General features: G+C 54.4%; 1 protein-coding gene across 13 annotated transcripts in view; it reads right to left on the reverse strand.

The window, feature by feature from the left end:
- Positions 1-21,015, reverse strand: part of FAM53A (family with sequence similarity 53 member A) — a 119,584-nt gene that overhangs the window by 94,622 nt on the left and 3,947 nt on the right. For 2 of the 13 annotated variants that reach the window (XM_016951113.4, XM_063808575.1), the window contains exons 1-2: positions 16,542-16,652; positions 680-918 (exon numbers count right to left, since the gene is read on the reverse strand). In XM_016951113.4, coding sequence (XP_016806602.1) covers positions 680-754 — 75 coding nt within the window. In that variant the 5' untranslated portion in view covers positions 755-918; positions 16,542-16,652. Of the gene's footprint in view, positions 1-679; positions 925-15,550; positions 16,685-16,874; positions 17,125-21,015 lie in introns of those variants that run through there. The other 11 variants (XM_016951116.4, XM_016951112.4, XM_054683698.2 and 8 more) reach the window with 11 other exon arrangements.

Consider the following 21,015-nt stretch of genomic DNA (forward strand, 5'->3'; position numbering starts at 1 on the left):
TTGGGAGGCGCGGCTAGGAGGGGAGGGACAGGGAGCCCGGCGGGGCGCAGGCTGCTGCTTGATTGGATGGTAACAGGCACACCTGCGCTTGGGGCTCCAGCTTCTGTGTGTAAGTCAGCCTTTCAGTAAAACTCTATTTTTTTAAACAGCAAGTCAAGGCTCTTTTTTTTTTGAGACGGAGTCTCGCTCTGTCCCAGGCTGGAGTGCAGTGGAGCGATCTCGGCTCACTGCAAGCTCCGCCTCCTGGGTGCATGCCATTCTCCTGCCTCAGCCTCCCGAGCAGCTGGGACTACAGGCGCCTGCTACTGTGCCCGGCTAATTTTTGTATTTTTAGTAGAGACGGGGTTTCAACATGTTGACCAGGCTGGTTACGAACTCCTGACCTCAAGTGATCTGACTGCCTTGGCCTCCCAAAGTGCTGGGATTACAGGCATGAGCCACCACGCCCAGCTGACATTTTTAATAAGTCTATTTTTTTTTCAATGATGGTGAAAATCCGCTGTGATTACACTGATGGGCTCTGGGGCCCACATGTGCACCAGACACCCCCATCCCTGGCCCGGCAGGGCCCCCCAGGCCCCTGAGAACTTAGCCCTCACCTCCACCTCCCAGTGTGGCCATTCCCCTGTGACAGCACGGGGGAGGGGCACCCAGCCTGGTGCCACCCGCAGCTGCTTACCGGGCCAGCCTCCGCCTTGCAGGTGAGGTCGTCCAGGCTCTGGCTCTGCAGCTTCTCAGTGATGAGTGTGACCATGGTCGGGGCCCCGTGTCCTCCGTCCACACCAACAGGCACTGGAGTCCTGGAACATCAGACTTGCGAAGGCCCCGGCATTGCTGGGTCAGCCAAATCTCAAGGTCATGTCTCCACTTTCATTACAGATGAGCAGTCCACGCCCACGGGCTCTTCGGGATTTGTGCCTGTTTCTCAGAAGAGAGAAATCATCATGTGATTATACGCAAAACCATTTTGTTGATGTTTCTGCTACATGCCGAGTCCCCTCTGTATAAAGTATTTCTGATATCCCACCTCACAAACACCCTCCCATTTTCAAAACTACCACGCGAGTTCTCTTCTGGAAAATCTAATCACGGTGGTCTTCTGGCTAAAGGCAAAGACACACATTAGACCCACCCGCCCCGGAAGCCTCAACTGAAAGAAGAAGATAGGCCACCCCAGGCCTCTGCTCCAAAAAAGAGGAAACAGGATGGGAGATGATGGCAAGGACATTCTGGAAGCTGGGAAGCTGCTGGAAAGCCAATATCAAGCCAGGAACACAGAAACTCTGACTACCCACCCCCTTCTGCTCCAAGTGGCCAAACACCCCTCCCACTCCCATGCCAGCCAGCTAGGAAAGCGCTCCACACTGAAGCTGGGGCACAGGAAGGCTGCCAGGGTCTGCACCTGGCGTGCTGACAGCAAGGGGCCGGCGGAGGAAGGGCGAGGGCTCAGGGGGTCTTTCAGGCCCTGAGCTCTCCAGCCTCAAGAGTGGGCAGATCCGTCTGTACTGTAGGCAGAGGCTGCGGGGTGGCCCCAGGGCTGCTCCCAACAGACACCAACCAGCCGAGGTGCCCAGCAAGGTGGCCCTGCACCCAGCGTGTCCCCAACCTGCCCCGGCTTTGACCCTTCTCAGGGTCCCACCGTTGGGTGTGAGCAGCTGCCAAGGCCACCTAGTTCAGACCCAACAGAGGCCAAAACAGACAAGGTGCAAACAAGCAAAACCAGCAACTTGGAGAAGAGTGCTAGGTGAGAGGGCAAGGCCTTCCTCAGCAGCAGCCCTCTGCCCTCGGAGTGATACGGCACCTCCATGAAGACCAGGACACCCTCAAAAAGGAACTTCCAGAGAAAAAGAAGAGTGCCTGGGAATTAAGACAGCAGTGACGGAACCTCCACACAACCTCCAGGGTGCGCGTCCTCAGCTGCCGCCCGGCTTCAGTTTCCGGCCAGTCTTCTGGGGCCCACAGACTGCTCCTATGCAAGGATTAAGGGCGGACAGGACGCCAAAGCCCAGGCCTCACCTCCACCAATGAAGGCAACCCGTAGGCAGCACCACTCACGAGCGTCTGCCCCAAAAGCCTGGCACGTGGGAGCCACGTGAGCTGCCCCATCAGAAGGACCGCCCAGCCACGTGGGCCACGCTAGGAAGGCAGGCGGCATCCAAGTTCACGACACCTGCCAGTAAAGTAAAAGGGCAAAGGAGACTCACACGCATACTTCTGCCAACGCTGGAAAGGTTTCAACACGGTTCGATACCTGCGTTCCACGCTTAAAATGTACACACACAACCGCTCTCCACAGAAACCAACATGCACTTCCCTAGAGCCCAAAAGCCAGCATCTTCCTGAACGAGGGCCAGGGCAAAGGCGCCACCACCAACACAGCAGCGACGCACACAGTGGGCCACCCAGCCTGGCTCGGAGCCTTCCCGTCACCAGGCACAGCCCCGCTGCTGCCAGGTCCAGGGGACTGGGCAGACCAAACCCAGGCAGGGTCTGTGCACAGGTCCTGACGGGTGCCACCCACCCATGGGGCTGTTCCAGGCCAGGGGACACACCACATCAGCTAAAGGCTGTGCCCGCCTGGCTCACTGGATCTGAAATCACGTGCTCGGCGCTGACCACTCCCACCACCCTCGGCAGCCACCACTGTCATCTCCAGCCCGCAGCCAAGAACCTCAGATTCCAAGAGGGGTGTCGTGCGCTGGGCCAGGGTCAGCCGGGCCCACTTGTGATGCTTCAGAAGGAGGCCTCTCCACAGCAGTGGCTCCATTCAAATTGTCTCAAACTAAGGAGCACAAATCAGAGCCAGCCACACTGCACACCCCACGCTGGTCGATGCCAGCTGGGGAAAAGCCACCAGTAACTGGGGTGCCAGCTCACAGCCACAGCCCAGACTCACCTCTGTCCCAGCATCAGAGCCCCCAGCTCACAGCCACAGCCACAGCCCGGACTCACCTCTGTCCCAGCGTCAGAGCCCCCAGCTCACAGCCACAGCCATAGCCACAGCCCGGACTCACCTCTGTCCCAGCGTCAGAGCCACCAGCTCACAGCCACAGCCCAGACTCACCTCTGTCCCAGCGTCAGAGCTCCCAGCTCACAGCCACAGCCCAGACTCACCTCTGTCCCAGCGTCAGAGCCCCCAGCTCACAGCCACGGCCACGGCCCGGACTCACCTCTGTCCCAGCGTCAGAGCCCCCAGCTCACAGCCACGGCCACGGCCCGGACTCACCTCTGTCCCAGCGTCAGAGCCCCCAGCTCACAGCCACGGCCCGGACTCACCTCTGTCCCAGCGTCAGAGCCCCCAGCTCACAGCCACGGCCCGGACTCACCTCTGTCCCAGCGTCAGAGCCCCCAGCTCACAGCCACGGCCACAGCCCGGACTCACCTCTGTCCCAGCGTCAGAGCCACCAGCTCACAGCCACGGCCACGGCCCAGACTCACCTCTGTCCCAGCGTCAGAGCCCCCAGCTCACAGCCACGGCCACGGCCCGGACTCACCTCTGTCCCAGCGTCAGAGCCCCCAGCTCACAGCCACGGCCACGGCCCGGACTCACCTCTGTCCCAGCGTCAGAGCCCCCAGCTCACAGCCACGGCCCGGACTCACCTCTGTCCCAGCGTCAGAGCCCCCAGCTCATAGCCACAGCCACAGCCCGGACTCACCTCTGTCCCAGCCTCAGAGCCACCAGCTCACAGCCACAGCCACAGACCGGACTCACCTCTGTCCCAGCGTCAGAGCCCCCAGCTCACAGCCACAGCCCGGACTCACCTCTGTCCCAGCCTCAGAGCCCTCACAGGATGAGGCTCTATGGCTGACAAGCCAGCCTCCCTCCCTAATCCCACCAACCACTCCTGCAAGGTGAGGGGCCGGCTCCCTTCACACCGTGCACCACAAGGGGCTGCACACTCACCTTCCGAACCCTCCTGATTGCACAAAGCACACACACAACCCTAGAAAGGCAACAGCAGCCACACTATAACTTGAAAAAATAATAACTAGGATTTTATTTTAAAAACAGGCCTCATAGTCTGTATAGAAACGGCTGATTTCAGGGCTGGGGCAGGGAAAAGAGCTGGAGCCTGTTGAGGTACAGGAAGTGAGGATGGCTCCCCAGCAGCCTGCCTGTGACACAGAGCAAAGCGAGCAGCAGTGAACACAGGCACCCAGGAATCCATGAACCTCAGAACCCAGGAACCCACGGACCCACAGACCCAGAACCCACAAACCTAGGAATCCACAAACCCAGGAACCCACAGACCCACAGACTGAGGAACCCACGAACCCAGAAACCCACGGACCCAGGAACCTATAGACCCACGAACCCACGGACCCATGGACCCAGGAACCCACATACCCAGGAACCCAGGAACCCATGGACCCACAGACCCAGAACCCACGAACCCAGGAACCCACAGATCCAGGAACCCAGGGACCTACGGACCCAAAGACCCAGGTACCCACAGACCCAGGAACCCAAGAACCCATGGACCCACGGACCCAGGAACCAGGAACCCACAGATCCAGGAACCCATGAACCCAGGAACCCACGGACCCAGGGACCCACAGACCCACAAACCCAGGAACCAGCTACCCACAGACCTAGGAACCCATGAACCCATGGACCCACAAACCCAGGAACCCATAGACCCATGGACCCAGGAACCCAGGAACCCACAAACCCAGGAACCCACGAACCCATGAACCCAGGAATCAGGAACCCAGGAACCCATGGACCCAGGTGAGGTGGGGGTGGTGGGAAGCGCCTCCTCACAGGGTGGTGGGGAGCCACTAGTGAGTGCAGAGAGAATGAGGGAAATGCTTTAAAATCACCACTTGACCAATGTCCCAACACAACAGTCTCAGGCAAGATGCATCCGTGATGCTGGACCTGCAGAGAACGTATGGCGAGAAACAGAGCTCACAGCCTCAGAGTGATCCCCAAAAGATGCTCAGCAGCCACCAAGGAAAAACAGTAACAGCAGGTTTGCCCAGCAGGCACCTGAACCCAGCGATCAATGTGAACACCCCGAGAGCCTCCTGCGAGGCGCCCAGGACACAAACACAGGAACCTGAATTTCCTTTTTTTTTTTTTTTTTTTTGAGGCAGAGTCTTTCTCCATCGCCCAGGCTGGAGTGCAGTGGTGTGATCTCGGCTCACTGCAACCTCCGCCTCCCGGGTTCAAGCGATTCTCCTGCCTCAGACTCCCAAGTAGCCGGGATTACAGGCACACACTACCACACCCAGCTAATTTTTCTATTTGTAGTAGAGACAGCGTTTCGCCATGTTGGCCAGGCTGGTCTCAAACTCCTGACCTCAGGTGATCCGCCCACCTCAGCCTCCCACAGTGCTGGGATTACAGGTACGTATCACCACCACGCCTGGCCTGGAACCTGATTATTTAATTCTGAAGAAATGTCAGACAATCTCAAAACAGGCCAACTCTACAAAATGACCAGCCAGAGATCTTCAGAAGCATGGAGTCAGGAAAGAGCTCAGCGAGGCCCTGCCCAGACTGGGGGGGGGGGTCCCAATGCAGCATGTGACCCTGGGTCAGAAAAACGGCAGGGAGGACATGTCCCAAATCTGCCTGAGCACCATCAGATGCCAGCACCATGCCACACTGATGCCACACTCCTGGCTGTGACTACTGCCTGTGGTCACGTGTGATGTGAACGCCTGGAGGGTCTGCACGCCCTCGACAGAGAAACGATGACATGTGTGTGCAAGAGTCACACGCTCATAACTCACAGACTTTAAAACATCAGATGGGCTGGGCGTGGTGGCTCATGCCTGTAATCCCAGCACCTTGGGAGGCCGAGGAGGGTAGATCAGGAGGTCAGGAGATCGAGACCATCCTGGGCCAACATGGTGAAACCCCGTCTCTATTAAAAATATAAAAATTAGCTTGGTGTGATGGCGCGCACCTGTAGTCCCAGCTACTCAGGAGGCTGAGGCAGGAGAATCACTTGAACCGGGTGGGGCAGAGATTGCAGTGAGCTGAAATCACACCACTGCACTCCAGTGTGGTGACCGAGCGAGACTCCGTTTCAAAAAAAAATCAGATAAAGTGTGCCCGCAAAGCACCAGCCGGGGCAAGTGTCCAGCAGCGCCAATGCGGAGCACCCAGCAGTGTCAAGGCAGCAGCTCTGGCACGCGGGAGGCGCATGCAGCACGGGAGGGACCACGTCTACTGCCAAAAGCAGCTCCCTCCTGGGAGCCCAGGAGACGACGGGGATTGTGAGTGCTGGGCAGGGAAGAGACCCTCGTGTGGAACATGCATTTCCTGCAGGAAGGAAGGCGTTAGTCAGGTCATCACCGACACGTGTGTTGGCTTCCAAGATGCCAGCAGGGCCATTATAACAATCTCCCATAACTGAGGGGGCTTCAAACAACACAAGTTTACTCTCACAGTTCTGGAGGCCGGAAGTCCAAAACTGAGGTATCAACAGGTGCCTCCTTCTGGAGGCTGAGGGGGAACCTGTTCCAGGACTCTCTCCAGTTTCCAGTGGCTCTGGGAGTCCTCGGCATTTCCTGGCTTATAGCTGTACCACTGCGATCTCTGCCTCTGTCACCATGCAGCCTTCTCCCCAGTGCCACAGAGTCTCTGTATCGCTATCTCTTCTTATAAGGACACCAATGATTGGGTTAGAGCTGACTCTAATGATATGACTTCATCTTAATGTACATTAATTGCAAAAGCATCTGGCCGGGCGCGGTGGCTCACGCCTGTAATCCCAGCACTTTAGGAGGCCGAGGCGGGCAAGTCACAAGGTCAGGAAATCAAGACCATCCTGGCTAACACGGTGAAATCCTGTCTCTACTAAAAATATAAAAAATTAGCTGGGTGTGGTGGCGCATGCCTGTGGTCCCAGCTACTTGGGAGGCTGAGGCAGGAGAATTGCTTGAACCCAGGAGGCGGAGGTTGCAGTGAGCCGAGATCATGCCACTGCACTCCAGCCTGGGCAACAGAGTGAGACTCTGTCTCAAAAAAAAAAAAAATTACAATAGCATCTGCAATTTCTAAATAAAGTCACATTTGCAAGTATTAGGGGTGCAGACTTGAACATAACCTCCTGGGGGATGCGATTCCACACACACAATGTCAGGCCCGTCTCCCCTTACAAGAAACTGAGCCATGAGGATGCAGCACCAGTCACGAGGCGTGGTGGACAGCGAGTCCCTCCCCCTTGGCAGTTCTGAGGCCAGTCTCCAGTCTGCATGAGGGAAGTCTGGGGAAGGAGCAGTTCAGGACCAGAGGAAGCCCCTGCCGGAGCTGGGAAAGCCCAGAGATACAGAAACAGTGACGGATGGTAGCAGTGAGAAGGATGCCGTAGGACCCCACCTGCAATTTCGAGGGGCGATCAGAGAGGCCCCTCTAAGGCAGTGACATTGAAGCCAGGACTGAAAGCTAAACAAGAGGGTCCCGGAAAAGGAGACAAAGGCCAGGACAAGTGGGAAGAGACCTCTGGGTTCCAGGTAGATGTAGAAGAGACGTGGGAAGTGAGAGAAACCTGGCTCCCACTGCCAGAACTCACTGTCCCTGCCACCAACAGGTGAGGAGTGGGACCCAGCAAAAACAAAGAGGACACACCACCTGAGCTCCGGGAAGCACAGCCGGCATCAGGCATCCCTCGCCCCTACTCCAGGACCTCTCAGCGCCGGCCCCTCCAAACAGAAAGTGGTCCCTCCCAAGCCCACAAGCACTGCCCTGAGCCCAGGCGATGCCTTCTCCCCACACTAAGTGGGCTCACTTCAGAGGACAGCTACAACGAACTCACTTCCACTTTTCTGGCATTAAGTCGCCATCCTCGCTCCCAAAGGCTCCTTGTAACTGCACCGTAAATCCCTTCCTTGTAACTGCACTGGTGACTTAGCCGACAACCCAGGAGCTTTCCCTGCCTCTCCTTCCACCTCTGCACCTAGCTCAAGCCTGATCCTCAAGGTCTGGAGGACCGCAGCAGCCTACACTCATTCCCATCCACTGGGCAACCCTTGGCCCGACCTCAGCGGAAAGCAGATCACAATGCTCTGGCCCCCAGAAACAGCCTCCTCAGCCCTTAGGACAGAGGCCAAAATCCTCACCCTGGTCCCCAACTCCCCCATCTTCTCCCCTCGCTCCCCAGGATCTGGCCACACCAGTGCCCTGCAGACCCCTAGGAGGGTCAAACCCAGAGCTGGAGCTCCACGGGGGCAGCAGGGACGAGCCCCCACCACAGGCAGTGCCTCAGCTCAGATGGCCGCCTCACGGGACAGCGGCAAAATGCCCTCGGCTGGCGGCTCTGGCCACTCTCATTCTCCAGGACTCATCCTCCAAAAAGGCACCAAAGCAGGTTCGATTTTTCTGTGTTTTAATTTAATTTGATCCACATGCAGTCAGATAGAGCATTTGTAGAGCCATGAATTAGCTTCCTATAACCAAGTATCACAAAGTGGTGGCTTAGGACAGAAACGAACTGGCCAGCTGTCCTTGGAGGCTGGGAGTCCAAGACCAAAATGCCAGCAGGGCCATGCCCCTCTGAAGGCTCTGGGGAGGGACTGATCAGGCCTCCCTCCCGGCTCTGGCGTCACTCCAATCTTCCCACCGCATTCTCCCTGCGTATGCCTGTGTGCAAGTCTCCCCATTTTATAAGGATATCAGTCATTTTGGGGCAGGACCCACCATGCTCCAGTGTGACCCCATCTTAACTCATTACATCTGCAACAACCCTATTTCCAAGTAAGTGCACATTCTGAAGTACTGGGGGGGTCAGGACTTCAACATGTGACTTCTGGGGGCGGACCTCACTCAACCCCTAAAACAAGCTGTATTTTATTTCACCACGGCGACACACACAGGGTGCTGGCTTACAAACCAATACTGAGCTACTCCCAAACGTGCAGAGGCCTCACCCCTGCCACTCCACAGTGGCCACTTCCACCCCTTCAGCCCTGTCCTTGGGTACTTACTACACCCATGCACACAGCCCGCAGACACTGCTGCTCCTGGACTGTGCCCCAGTGCGCCCCTCTGAGCATCATCTGCTGGCTTGAAGGCACGTCAGGGTGTATCTCTTTGCCAACACAGCCCCACCCCACACCTCCCAATACGGCTGTGTGAAAATTTTGTCAAGTCATCGCTGACATTATCATGTCACTATAGTGTTTCCAGTTAGGCCACACAGTGGGGTCTGTTCTCCAAAGTTCATAATTCCTTCCTTTTTACGAGTGCAAAGTTTCTGCCTAGTATAAACTCTTGCCCCAATCTCCCCAGCAGATTTATAAACCTCCTAGGAATAAGCCCTTTGGACAAAGACATCAGGACACCTTCAGCCCTTTTGCTCCTGGAGTCCCACCTTGTGCTCAGCGCTGGCGGGGCTGTGCTCTAGCCCACGCGGGGCACCCCTCCCCCTCATCTTGCAGCTTCCTGAGAAGGGGGGCACGTGAAGACCACACCTCTTCTCTCCTCCACTTCTGTAAGAAGCCCACTCCCAGGATGCCTGCTCAGCTTTCAGGGTCTTCTCTCGCCCCAACTTTAGAAAATGCTCAAGGCACCTCAAGCAAGGTCTTCCTTGGTCCAGAGACCACGTCCTTCCAGCCTGGCTCATGGCGCACTCTGCACCCCACCCTGGTCTGCATCTCCGTCTGTTCCTGGACTCCGTGTCCCACGCTTGCTGCTGTTGCCGCTGTTCTAGGATCTATCCTCCGCTCCTCCAACCCTTCCAATGACGTGTGTATGCTTCACCCCCAAGGGCTCCCTCCTCTTCTCCAAATGCCCATGTCGGGACCTGTCTTCACGCTTATCTCTGAGCCTACATATACAGGGCTGCTTTTCATGGGGGTTTTAAATTACTTTTTCTGGTCCCTGCACTCCGTATCTCAGCTCCCTTGGTCTTCTCTGCTTTTCCTGGCTTCTGCTTTCACACTGGAGGTTTCCTCTGATGTTGCTCATTCTGGCTCTCCATTCACACACAGAGGGAAGAGCTGTCAACACGCTGTCTCACTGCAGAGGGATACAGTGGCCGTGTCCTCCCTTCAGATGGCAAGAGAACTCACCCTGAGACCAGCCTGGCCAACATGGTGAAACCCCATCTCTACTAAAAATACAAAAATTAGCCGAGCGTGGTAGCAAGCGCCTATAATCCCAGCTACTCAGGAGGCTAAAGCAGGAGGTTTGCTTGAATCCAGGAGGTGGAGGTCGCAATGAGCTGAGATTGCACCACTGCGCCCCAGCCTGGGTGACAGAGTGAGACTCCATCTCAAAAAATAAATAAATAAAGTTTATACAGAGAGACAAACAACCCAGAATAGCCCACATGATATCACAGGAGAAGAACAAAGTTGGAGGACTGACACTATCCAACTCTAAGACTTATTATAAAGTTGCTGTAATCAAGACAGTGTGTGCCCAGGCACAGTGGCTCACAACTGTAATCCCTGTACTTTGGAAGGCTTGGGCCCAGGAGTTCAAGACCAGCCTGGGCAACATAGCGAGACTCCATCTCTACATAAAATTTTAAAATTACCTGCGTGCCTATAATCCTAGCTACTTAGAAGGCAGAGGTGGGAGCACTGCTTCAGCCCGAGAGGTGGAGGATGCAGTGATCCATGATTGCACTGCTGCACTTCGACCTGGGTGACACAGCAAGACCCTGTCTCAAAATAAAAAGACAGTGTGGGATGGGCAAAAGAATAGACAATTGGATCAATGGAACAGGCAGAATAGAGAGCCCAGATATAGAACCACACAGTCACTGATCTTTGACAAAGGAGCAATGGTAATACAATAGAGAACAGAGAGTCTTTTCAACAAGTGCTGCTGAAAAACTAGACATCCACAAGAAAAAAAGACATGAGGCTGGGTGCGGTGGCCCACGCCTGTAATCCTAGCACTTTGGAAGCCCGAGGCGGGTGGATCATCTGAGGTCAAGAGTTCAAGACCAGTCTGGCCAACATAGTTAAACCCCACCTCTACTAAAACTATAAAAATTAGCCAGGCGTGGTGGCATACACCTGTAATCCCAGCTACTCGGGAGGCTGAGGCAGGAGAATCACTTGAACCCGGGAGGCAAAGGTTGCAGTGAGCTGAGATCACACCACTGCACTACAGCCTGGGCAACAAAGCAAGACTCCATCTCAAAAAAAAAAAAAAAAAGACATGGAGTGTATGGACACCCTTCATGAAAACTAACTCAAAATGGATCACAGACCTAAAGTAAAAGGCAAAACTATCAAAATCTTACTAGATAGATAACACAAGAGAAAAATATAGATGACTTTGGGTTTGGCGATGATTTCTGAGATACAACACTGAAGGCACGATCCATAAAAGAAAGAATTGTTATGTTGAACTTCATTAAAATTAAAAATATCTGCTCTGCAAAAGACACTGTCAAGAGAATAAAAAACCGTTCCAGACTGAAAGGAAATATTTGCAAAAGACTTGACAAAGAACCATTATCCAAAATATAAAAAGATATTTTAAAATTCAACAATAAGAAAACAACCCCAGCCTGGCCAACATGGTGAAACCCCATCTCTACCAAAAAACTACAAAAATTAGCCGGGCGTGTGGGCACACACCTGTAATCCCAGCTACTCAGGAGGTCGAAGTAGAAGAATCACTTGAACCCAGGAGCTGAGGTTGCAGTGAGCCGAGATCATGCCACTGCACTCCAGCCTAGGTGACAGAGTGAGACCATGTCTCCAAAAAAAAAAAAAAAAAAAAAAAAGGCCAGGTGCAGTGGTTCATGCCTATAATCCCACTTTGGGAGGCCAAGGCGGGTGGATCAACTGAGGTCAGGAGTTCGAGACCAGCCTGGCTAATGTGGTGAAACCCCATCTCTACTAAAACTACAAAAATTAGCCTGGCGTGCTGGCGTGCACCTGTAATCCCAGCTACTCGGGAGGCTGAGGCAGGAGAATCCCTTGAACCCAGGAGGCGGAGGTTGCAGTGAGCCAAGATAGCACCACTGCACTCCAGGCTAGGCAACAAGAGGGAAACTCCATTTAAAAAAAAAAAAAAAAAAAAGAACCCAACCCAACTAAAGAAAAAATTGGGGCAAAGACTTTAACAGACCCCTCACCAACTGGGGCCGGGTGTGGTGCTCACGCCTATAATCCCAGCACTTCGGGAGACCGAGGCGGGTGGATCACCTGAGATCAGGAGTTCAAGACCAGCCTGGCCAACATGGCGAAACCCCGTCTCTACTAAAAATACAAAATTTAGCTGGGCATGATGGCAGGCGCCTGTAAGCGCAGCTACTCGGGAGGATGAGGCAGCAGTTGCAGTGAGCCAAGATCGCACCATTGCACTCCAGCCTGAGCAACAGGGCAAGACAACGTCTCAAAAAAAAAAAAAAAAGTCCGGGCACGGTGGCTCACACCTGTAATCCCAGCACTTTGGGAGGCCGAGGCAGGTGGATCACCTGAGGTCAGGAGTTCAAGACCAGCCTGGCCAACATGGAGAAACCCCGTCTCTACTAAAAATACAAAATTAGCTGGGCGTGGTGGCACATGCCTGTAATCCCTGCTACTCGGGAGGCTGAGGCAGGAGAATCACTTGAACCCAGGAGGCGGAGGTTTCGGTGAGCCGAGATCGCACCATTGCACTCCAGCCTGGGCAACGAGAGTGAAACTCCGTCTCAAAAAAAAAAAAAAAAAAAAAAACACTACACACAAGGTACCACTACACACCAATTAGAATGTCCAAAATCCAGAACACTGACAACACCCAAGTGCTGAGGAGGATATGGAGCAACTGTGTACATGATCCAGCAATCCTGCTCCTTGGTATTCACCTAAAGGAACTAAAAACTTATGTCCACACAAAACCTGCACACAGATGCCCATAGCAGCTGTATCCATAAGTGCCAAAACTTGGAAACAACCAAGATTTCCTGTAGGTGAGCAGATAAAGTGTGGTACATCCAGACAGTATAATATTATTTGGCACTAAAAAGAAATGAGCTATCAAACCACCAAAAAATACAGAAGATATTTAAATGCATGTCACTAAGTGAAAGAAACGAGTCTGAAACGGCTACGTATTATATGATTCCTACCATATGGCATTCTGGAGAAGGTTAACTGTGGAGACTATTTAAAAAAGCAAACAAACAAAAACCGTGGCTGCCAGGGGCCAGGGGTAGAGAGAGGTGAGGCAGGGCACAGATTTTTAAGGCAGTGAAATTATTCTGCATGATACTATAATGGTTGACAAAGGTCATTACACATTTGTCTAAATCCATAGACTACAACACCAAGAGTGAACCCTGATGTCAACTATGGACTTTGGATAATAAGCATGTGTCCATGTAGGCTCATCAACTGTAGCAAATGTACCACTCCGGTGGGGGATGCTAGTCATACAGGAGGTCCTGCATGTGTGGGGGCAGAAGGTATAGTGTCTAGCAACTCGATTTTTTTTTTGAGATGAAGTTTCGCTGTTGCTGCCCAGGCTGAAGTGCAACAGCGCGATCTCAGCTCAATGCAACCTCAGCCTCCCGAGTTCAAGTGATTCTCCCACCTCAGCCTCCCAGGTAGCGGGGATTGCAGGCACCCACCACCACATCCAGCTATTTTTTGTATTTTTTAGTAGAAACGGGGTTTCACCATGTTGGCCAAGCTGGTCTTCAACTCTTGACCTCAGGTGACCTACCCACCTCGTAGGGTCCAGCCCCACAAGGTTGATGGCTTTCTCCCCGTGTCTCAGCCTCCCAAAGTGCTGTGATTACAGGTGTGAGCCACCACGCCCGGCTGAACTCGCTATTTTTAAGTGCACTGAAACCACATTGGAAGTGTTCCTTTTGCAACCCAACAAAGGAGAAGAAACTCAAATCTTTTTTTTTTTTTTTCGACATGAAGCCTCTCTCTGTTGCCTAGGCTCACTGCAGCCTCCACCTCCCTGGCTGAAGCAATCCTCCCACCTCAGCCTCCCAAGTAGCCAGGACTACAGGTGCACACCACCATACCCGGCTCATTTTTTATTTTTATTTTTTGTAGAAATGGGGGTCTCACTATGTTGCCCAGGCTGGTCTCCAACTCCTGGGCTCAAGTGATCCTCCTGCCTCAGCCTTCCAAAATGCTGGGGTTACAGGTGTGAGCCACCAAGCCTGGCCAAGAAATTCAAATCGTAAAATGAAGATTATCATTGTAACCACTCCACTGGTCAGAACAGGCTGCACCATATCACCACATGGAAAAAGATAAACTGCACCAAGTAATTTCACTGTGAGGTAAAGAACACAAGGTGAGCTCTGGACAGCTGCACAAAGCCCCGGGTTCAGACACCAGGTGGGCCCACTCACTAGCCAGGCCAAGTTACTTCACCTGGACAAGTAACCGCCTCTCCAGGCCGGGGTTCCTTGGAAACTGAAAATGAGAAGAAACCACCCACTTCATGAGGCTCCAAGGAATCAGATTAAACTACATAACACATGTGACAGTTCCTGAGTCCCTGACACACATTTTCAAATTATAACCACTTAATAACAAATGCTTAAAAGATTGTGAAATTCAATTTTTCTTTAATATCATTGCAGAAAATGCCAAAAGGGTTTATATAAAAATTTTTAATTTCCTTTTTTTTTCTTTTTTTGAGACGGAGTCTCGCTCTGTCATCAGGGTGGCGTGCAGTGGCGCCATCTTGGCTCACTGCAACCTCCGCCTCCTGGGTTCAAATGATTCTCCTGCCTCAGCCTCCCGAGTAGCTGGGATTACAGGCGAGCACCACCACACCCAGCTAATTTTTCTATTTTTAGTAGAGACGGGGTTTCACCATGTTGGCCAGGATGGTCTCGATCTCCTGACCTCGTGATCTGCCCGCCTCGGCCTCTCAAAGTGCTGGGATTACAGGTGTGCGCCACCGCGCCTAGCCTTAATTTCCTTTTTTAAAAAAACATTTTCCCTGTTCCCAATGCACCGGTGAAAAATACCTGTTTTCTTAGTTCTTTTATCTACCAGCTAAAAATGTGTACTCTCTCGGATTAGAGCCTCTTCCTATTTCTGTTTCCTGTGCACATCATTGCATGTGAGCAACTACCTCTATAACTAGAAAGGCCTCACTATAGAGCAACTACCTCTATAACTAGAAATGCATGCACTAAAAAAAAAAAGAAAAAATTACTTTGGCATTTTCTCTTATATACTTCAAGTAGTAACAAAAACGTTCTGTGGTCCCCACGTCCAATCTAAGAAACATAAGGACGCATCCAAAGGGGCGGAACAATTACCAAGGACTCAGTGAGTGTGACCCTCAAAGTCGCAACACAGAACACAACAGAGGGACAAAGCTGCAGAATCAAAAGCTCTAAGTTCACGGGACAGCACGGGGAATCAACTATCAAGCCACAGAAGGGGATCAGGACTGCCAGTACCCAGCGCACAAGGAGGACTCAAGGAGGCGGGACAATGGCGCCGGGCGAGGGGAAACTACAATTGTCTGAAAGAACTACCACCTAGTTGTCCTGCGCTAACTAACGCAATTTAAAGAAAAGTCGCTGTTTCTAAACAATGACAGTTTCCATTTTGGGGTAATATTGAAGAGCTTCAAATAAATCAAAACCGTTTCCCAGCCTACCTTCAGGGTGCAAGGGTGCACTTCCCTTCTAGCACCCACTCTGATGAGGGACAAGCTCAGGCGACAGGAGGGTGTTTAAAGCAGCATCAATATGTTCAGGTTACATTTCTTAAATATTATGAAACGGAAGCACATTCTTTTCCTTTTTTGTTTCGTTTTAAGACTAGTCGAGTGCAGTAGTGAGAAGGGGGAAAGAGTGGAACAAGGAGTTCGATCTGTAACGGACTCAACAAGCAACAGAGAAAACTCACTCCCTTGGCACCAGCCACGAGCACATTCTTGAAGCCAAACTCATCCATCCGTACTGGGAGATAGATGATCATAGAAACATCAAGTGTGAGTCTGGTTTGAGTTTAAAACGAAAAGTGCTTTAGAGTTATGGAAGCTTAGCTTCAAAGAAGAGGCACCAAGGATGCCGCGCGAAAACTCACGAGGCCACTTAACACAGGCTGCGTGGGAAACAGGGGCTCCGCGACTGCGCTCAGATTAACGGGAAAAGACACCCCTCTAGAGTCGGGCAGCAGCGGGCGGGCACCGGCGCCTTCTCCACACAGGAGAATCTCGGCGATTTACACCCTCCAGGCTACGCAGAAAAAGCGGCTTCGGAATCCGCCGCAGGTCCCCTCCTCGGGTCGCCGGGGAAGTCTGGCCTCCCGCGTCTGGGTCCCCTTCGTGACGCCCCAAGGCCCCGTTTACCACGGCGACTCCCCGCCTCTCGCGCCACCGAACCACGGCGCGGGGCCACCAGGGCGGGCCTCGCCTCGTGCGGGAAAGTCGCCTCGACGGGCGGCGCAGACGGCGGGGGCTGGGGGACGTAGTCCACGCGCCCAGCTCGGAGCGCAGGGCCCCTCGCCCACGACCGCCCACGACCGCCCACGACCGCCCGCGCCCTCCACGTGCCGCGGGCAAAGCTCGGAGCCGGTGCGCCGAGGCATGGGCAGCGTGGACAAGAGGGGAGGGGACGGCGGCGCGCTCCGCCCGGGCTCGGTACCTCAGCGCGGCCGCGGGGCGGCGGAGCGAGAAGACTGCCGGCCGCCCAGGCCCCGCTCGCTCAGGGCGACGCGCCTCAGCCGCGGCGGAACAAAACCGCGGCCGCCGCCCCGCCCCCTCCGGCCGCCCTCATTGGCCGCCCGCGCCCCGCCGCCGCCGCGAGCCCGTCAGCCGCCGCCTTCTCCACGCCGGCCCTCAGCCGCGCCGCGCCGACGGAGGGGGCGGGGCCTCCAGGGGCCCAGGCTCGCACCGCCCACCGAGTCCGCAGCGCGCCCTGTGCGAGGGTCTGGCCCCGCCCCCGGATCGACGCCCCGCCCCCTGCGCGCGTGCGTGCCTGGCACTCGGCGGCGTCCTCCAGGCCTAGAAGGCAAGACCTGTGGCGGCGGCGACCTGAGGCGGCGGGGCAGGACGCGCAGCGAGGAGGGCCCGGTCGGCACTAGCCGTGGCTCAGGCGGTGACCCAGCCTGGGGCGCGCGGTCTCGGGGCCCGAGGCTCGCCGCCGCCGCCTTCCCGCCTGCCGTCTGCCCGCTGTGTAGCCGTTGGCAGGTCGCTCGCCCTCTCGGGTCGCACTTCTGCACGCGCACAGTGTGCATCAGGCCCTCGCTCATGGGCGCCGAGGGCGGACCGTGCTGCAGGGCTCCTTCTGGCTATAGGCGGGGTTGGGGCCTGGTTCCGTCCGAGCACAGCAGGGCCCAGGGAGACCGGACTCTTGGGGGGTCCCTAGGGATGAGCACCCTGCAGAGGAGAGGGTGGCGGGCAGCGGAAGGAGGCCGTGCCCCGCTCTCGGGGTCTCCAGCAAATTCCCAGGAAGGGGGTCCCTGCCTCCCTCTCCAGCCTCCCGTGCTGGGGCTCGGGTGTGTCCTGGCTGAGATGAGCCGCCTGACCCAGGGCGGGCCTCTGACGGCCAGGTGTGCTGGCCCTGGGCTGTGTGGCTATCCGCCGACTCTGGAGATTCCACTGAGGTAGGGCGGGATTTATTTCAGACCAGATGATTTCTCAAAGGTGCAGGAGAAAAATGCTCCCCACCCCTGGAGAGGGGCCCCTGGGGTGGGAGGGGCCTGAGGGACGCTGCGGTCCAGTGCCTCCCCATGTGCGCCCCCTGAGGGTTTGGTGGGGGTGGGGAGAAGGGGTGGTCTGACGGGAGAAAGAGCCACCTGTGTCCCCTGGCCACCGTGGGGCTCGGTGGCCACGTCCCACAGTGGACACTGTGGGCAGACAGATGCATGGAGGCCGGCTGGTTCCGGGAATAGGCTATGGGTGAGGCCACGCAGCACCCCTGGGGCTGGATGCTGGAGGAGGCATCGGGGCTCCCAGGGGTCAGGCTGGGGCCTCCCAACAGGTTCTGGGCCTGGTAAGGCTAGTCCTGTGCAGGCTGCGAAGCCAGGCCAGCTGACGCCAGGACAGGCTGGCGTCAGCCTCACCTGTCTGGAAGAGTGGGAGTCCCAGCGGGGCTGGGGAGGGGAGAAGGGCTGGAGCAGGCGTCCAGGCCATTCTCTTCGCTGGGGTCCGGTAATCTCCCACCTGCAACAGTCAGGCTGTGCTGGCCAGGTTACCCAAGGACAAGTGTCTTTGTGACGTGGACCAGAGCAGAAAGTGGCCAGAAGAGGATGAGGGCACCTTTGCCCGGGGCAAGGCTCTGCCCATGGCAGCCCCTCCTGAGCTGGGTTTCCATCCTGGCCCCTGTGGACCCGAGACAACCACCTCAAATCACAAACGTCAGAGCTGTGTGACTGATTAACTTATATTTACCCACCCCTCTCAGCCATTACTTGGATAATTATTAAGGGCTTTTAGTGGATTAAGAAATAGAGTTGGCCGGATGCGGTGGCTCATGCCTGTAATCCTAGCACTGTGGGAGGCCGAGGCGGGTGGATCACCTGAGGTCAGGAGTTCAAGACCAGCCTGGCCAACAGGGTGAAACCCGGTCTCTACTAAAAATACAAAAATTAGCCGGGCGTGCTGCCGGGCGCCTATAATCCCAGCCACTTGGGAGTCTGAGACAGGAGAATCGCTTGAACCCGGGGAGCGCGGAGGTTGCAGTGAGCGGAAATCACATCACTCCAGCCTGAGGGAAAGAGCGAAACTCCGTCTCAAAAAAAAAAAAAAAGACAGAAATACGAGTCTGTGCCCCTTTAAAGTAATGTCCCATTTGCCTTGATGATGTCCACAAAACCGAAAAGCATTTCAAAGCCCTCCTACAGGGCAGATTACAGGGACACACTTGCTGGCCAGAGATGGTTGCTGGGTCTCAGAGCTCAAACCTCTCCCTCATGTGGGAGGAGTCAGATGAGGGCCATGTTTCAGGCTGCTGTGGGGCAGTTGGCCTGCCGTGGCTGAGGGTCAGTCATCACAGTTCTGTGTAGCTAGCCCTTGCTGTGGACTAGCCCACGGGAAGGTGTTGGAATCCTCCCCATTTTACAGATAAGGAAGCTGAGCCTCAGAGCAAAGGGGTTTGTCCCACCATAGTGACAGTCTGTGGCTTTGCCACCACCTGCTCTCCTGATGGCCCTCTGAGAATGCTACCTGCTCCCATACAGGAGAAGCCGCCTTGTCTCAGGTCCATGGTGGTCTGGCGTTGATGAAGCCCTGAAGGGAAGGGCGGGGCTGGCCTGGTGCCCATGCCTTTCTGGTGCTGCAGGGCTGTTCTGGGCAGGTTCCCCAGAGCCACTGGGATGGGGCTGGCTTGGGTAGCAGGGACCCTAGGATGGGGCTGACCAAGTCTCCCTTGCCTGACTCTGGGACTGAAGAAACACTATCACAAAAGGTCACATGCTGGATGATTCCGTTTACATGCAATGTCCGGAATAGGCAAATAACAAGTGGATTAGCGAGTCTGGGGGGAATGGGGAGCAACTGCCTACTGGGTACAGGGTCTCCTTTTGAGGTGATGAAAATGTTTTGAAACTAGATAGAGGGAGTGGCCACACAACATTATGAATGTATCAATGCCACTACGTTGTATGCTTTAAGTGGTTTATTTTATATTAATTTCACCTCCATAAAAACTAACAAGGCCAGGCGCGGTGGCTCACACCTGTAATCCCAGCACTTTGGGAGACCGAGGCAGGTGGATCATGAGGTCAGGAGTTCGAGACCAGCCTGGCCAAGATGGTGAAACCCCATCTCTACTAAAAATACAATAATTAGCCGGACGCAGTGGCGGGTGCCTGTAATCCCAGCTACTCCAGAGGCTGAGGCAAGAGAATCGCTTGAACCCAGGAGGCAGAGGTTGCAGTGAGCCGAGATGGTGTCACTGCACTCTAGCCTGGGTGACAGAGCAAGATTCCATCTCAAAAAAAAAAAAAAAAAAAAAACTAACAAAAGGATCAGGAACTAACAAAAAGGATCTGGAAGCCATTTTGGCAAAGATTTGACAAAACTGGTTATGTGTGCAGAGGCTTTATGTTATTTTCCATACTCTTCTGTACACCTCATGTATCTTTCACAATTTAAAAAAATTAAAGGCAAGGTGGCTCACACCTATATCCTTATAGTTTTTTTAATCTACTTGTTCTATCAATTACTGAGGGAGCAGTGTTGAAATCTCCAAATATAATTGTGGATTTGTGTGTGTTTTTTTTTTTTTTTGATACAGAGTCTCGCTCTGTCGCCCAGGCTGGAGTACAGTGGTGCGATCTCGGCTCACTGCAAGCTCCGCCTCCCGGGTTCACGCCATTCTCCTGCCTCAGCCTCTGGAGTAGCTGGGACGACAGGCGCTCGCCACCACACCCGGCTAATTTTTGTATTTTTTTAGTAGAGACGGGGTTTCACCGTGTTAGCCAGGATGGTCTCGATCTCCTGACCTCGTGATCCGCCCGCCTTGGCCTCCCAAAGTGCTGGGATTACAGGCGTGAGCCACTGTGTCCGGACCTTTTCATTCTTTTAACGGTATTTGGCAGAACCAGTTTTTATTTATTTATTTATTTTTTTTTTTTTGAGACAGGGTCTCACTCTGTCACCCAGGATGGGATGCACTGCTGTGATCGTAGTTCACTGCAGCCTCAAACTCCTGAGCTTAAGGGATCCTCCCACCTCAGCCTCCGGAGTAGCTGGGACTACAGGTCTGTGCCACCATGCCCAGCTAATTTTTATTTATTTATTTATTTATTTATTTTTGAGACGGACTTTTGCTCTTGTTGCCCAGGCTGGAGTAGAAGGGCACGATCTCGGCTCACCACAACCTCCACCTCCCAGGTTCAAGCAATTCTCCTGCCTCAGCCTCCCGAGTAGCTAGGATTACAGGCATGCACCACCACACCCGGCTAATTTTGCATACAGACGGGGTTTCTCCATGTTGGTCAGGCTGGTCTCAAACTCCTGACCTCAGGTGATCCGCCCGCCTCAGCCTCCCAAAGTCCTAGGATTACAGGCATGAGCCACTGTGCCCAACCAGGCTAATTTTATTTTTATTTTTATTTTTTTAGATGGAGTTTCGGTCTTCTTGTCCCGGCTGGAGTGCAATGGCACGATCTTGG

Source organism: Pan troglodytes, chromosome 3 (assembly GCF_028858775.2).
Source record: "Pan troglodytes isolate AG18354 chromosome 3, NHGRI_mPanTro3-v2.0_pri, whole genome shotgun sequence".
NCBI lineage: Eukaryota > Metazoa > Chordata > Mammalia > Primates > Hominidae > Pan > Pan troglodytes.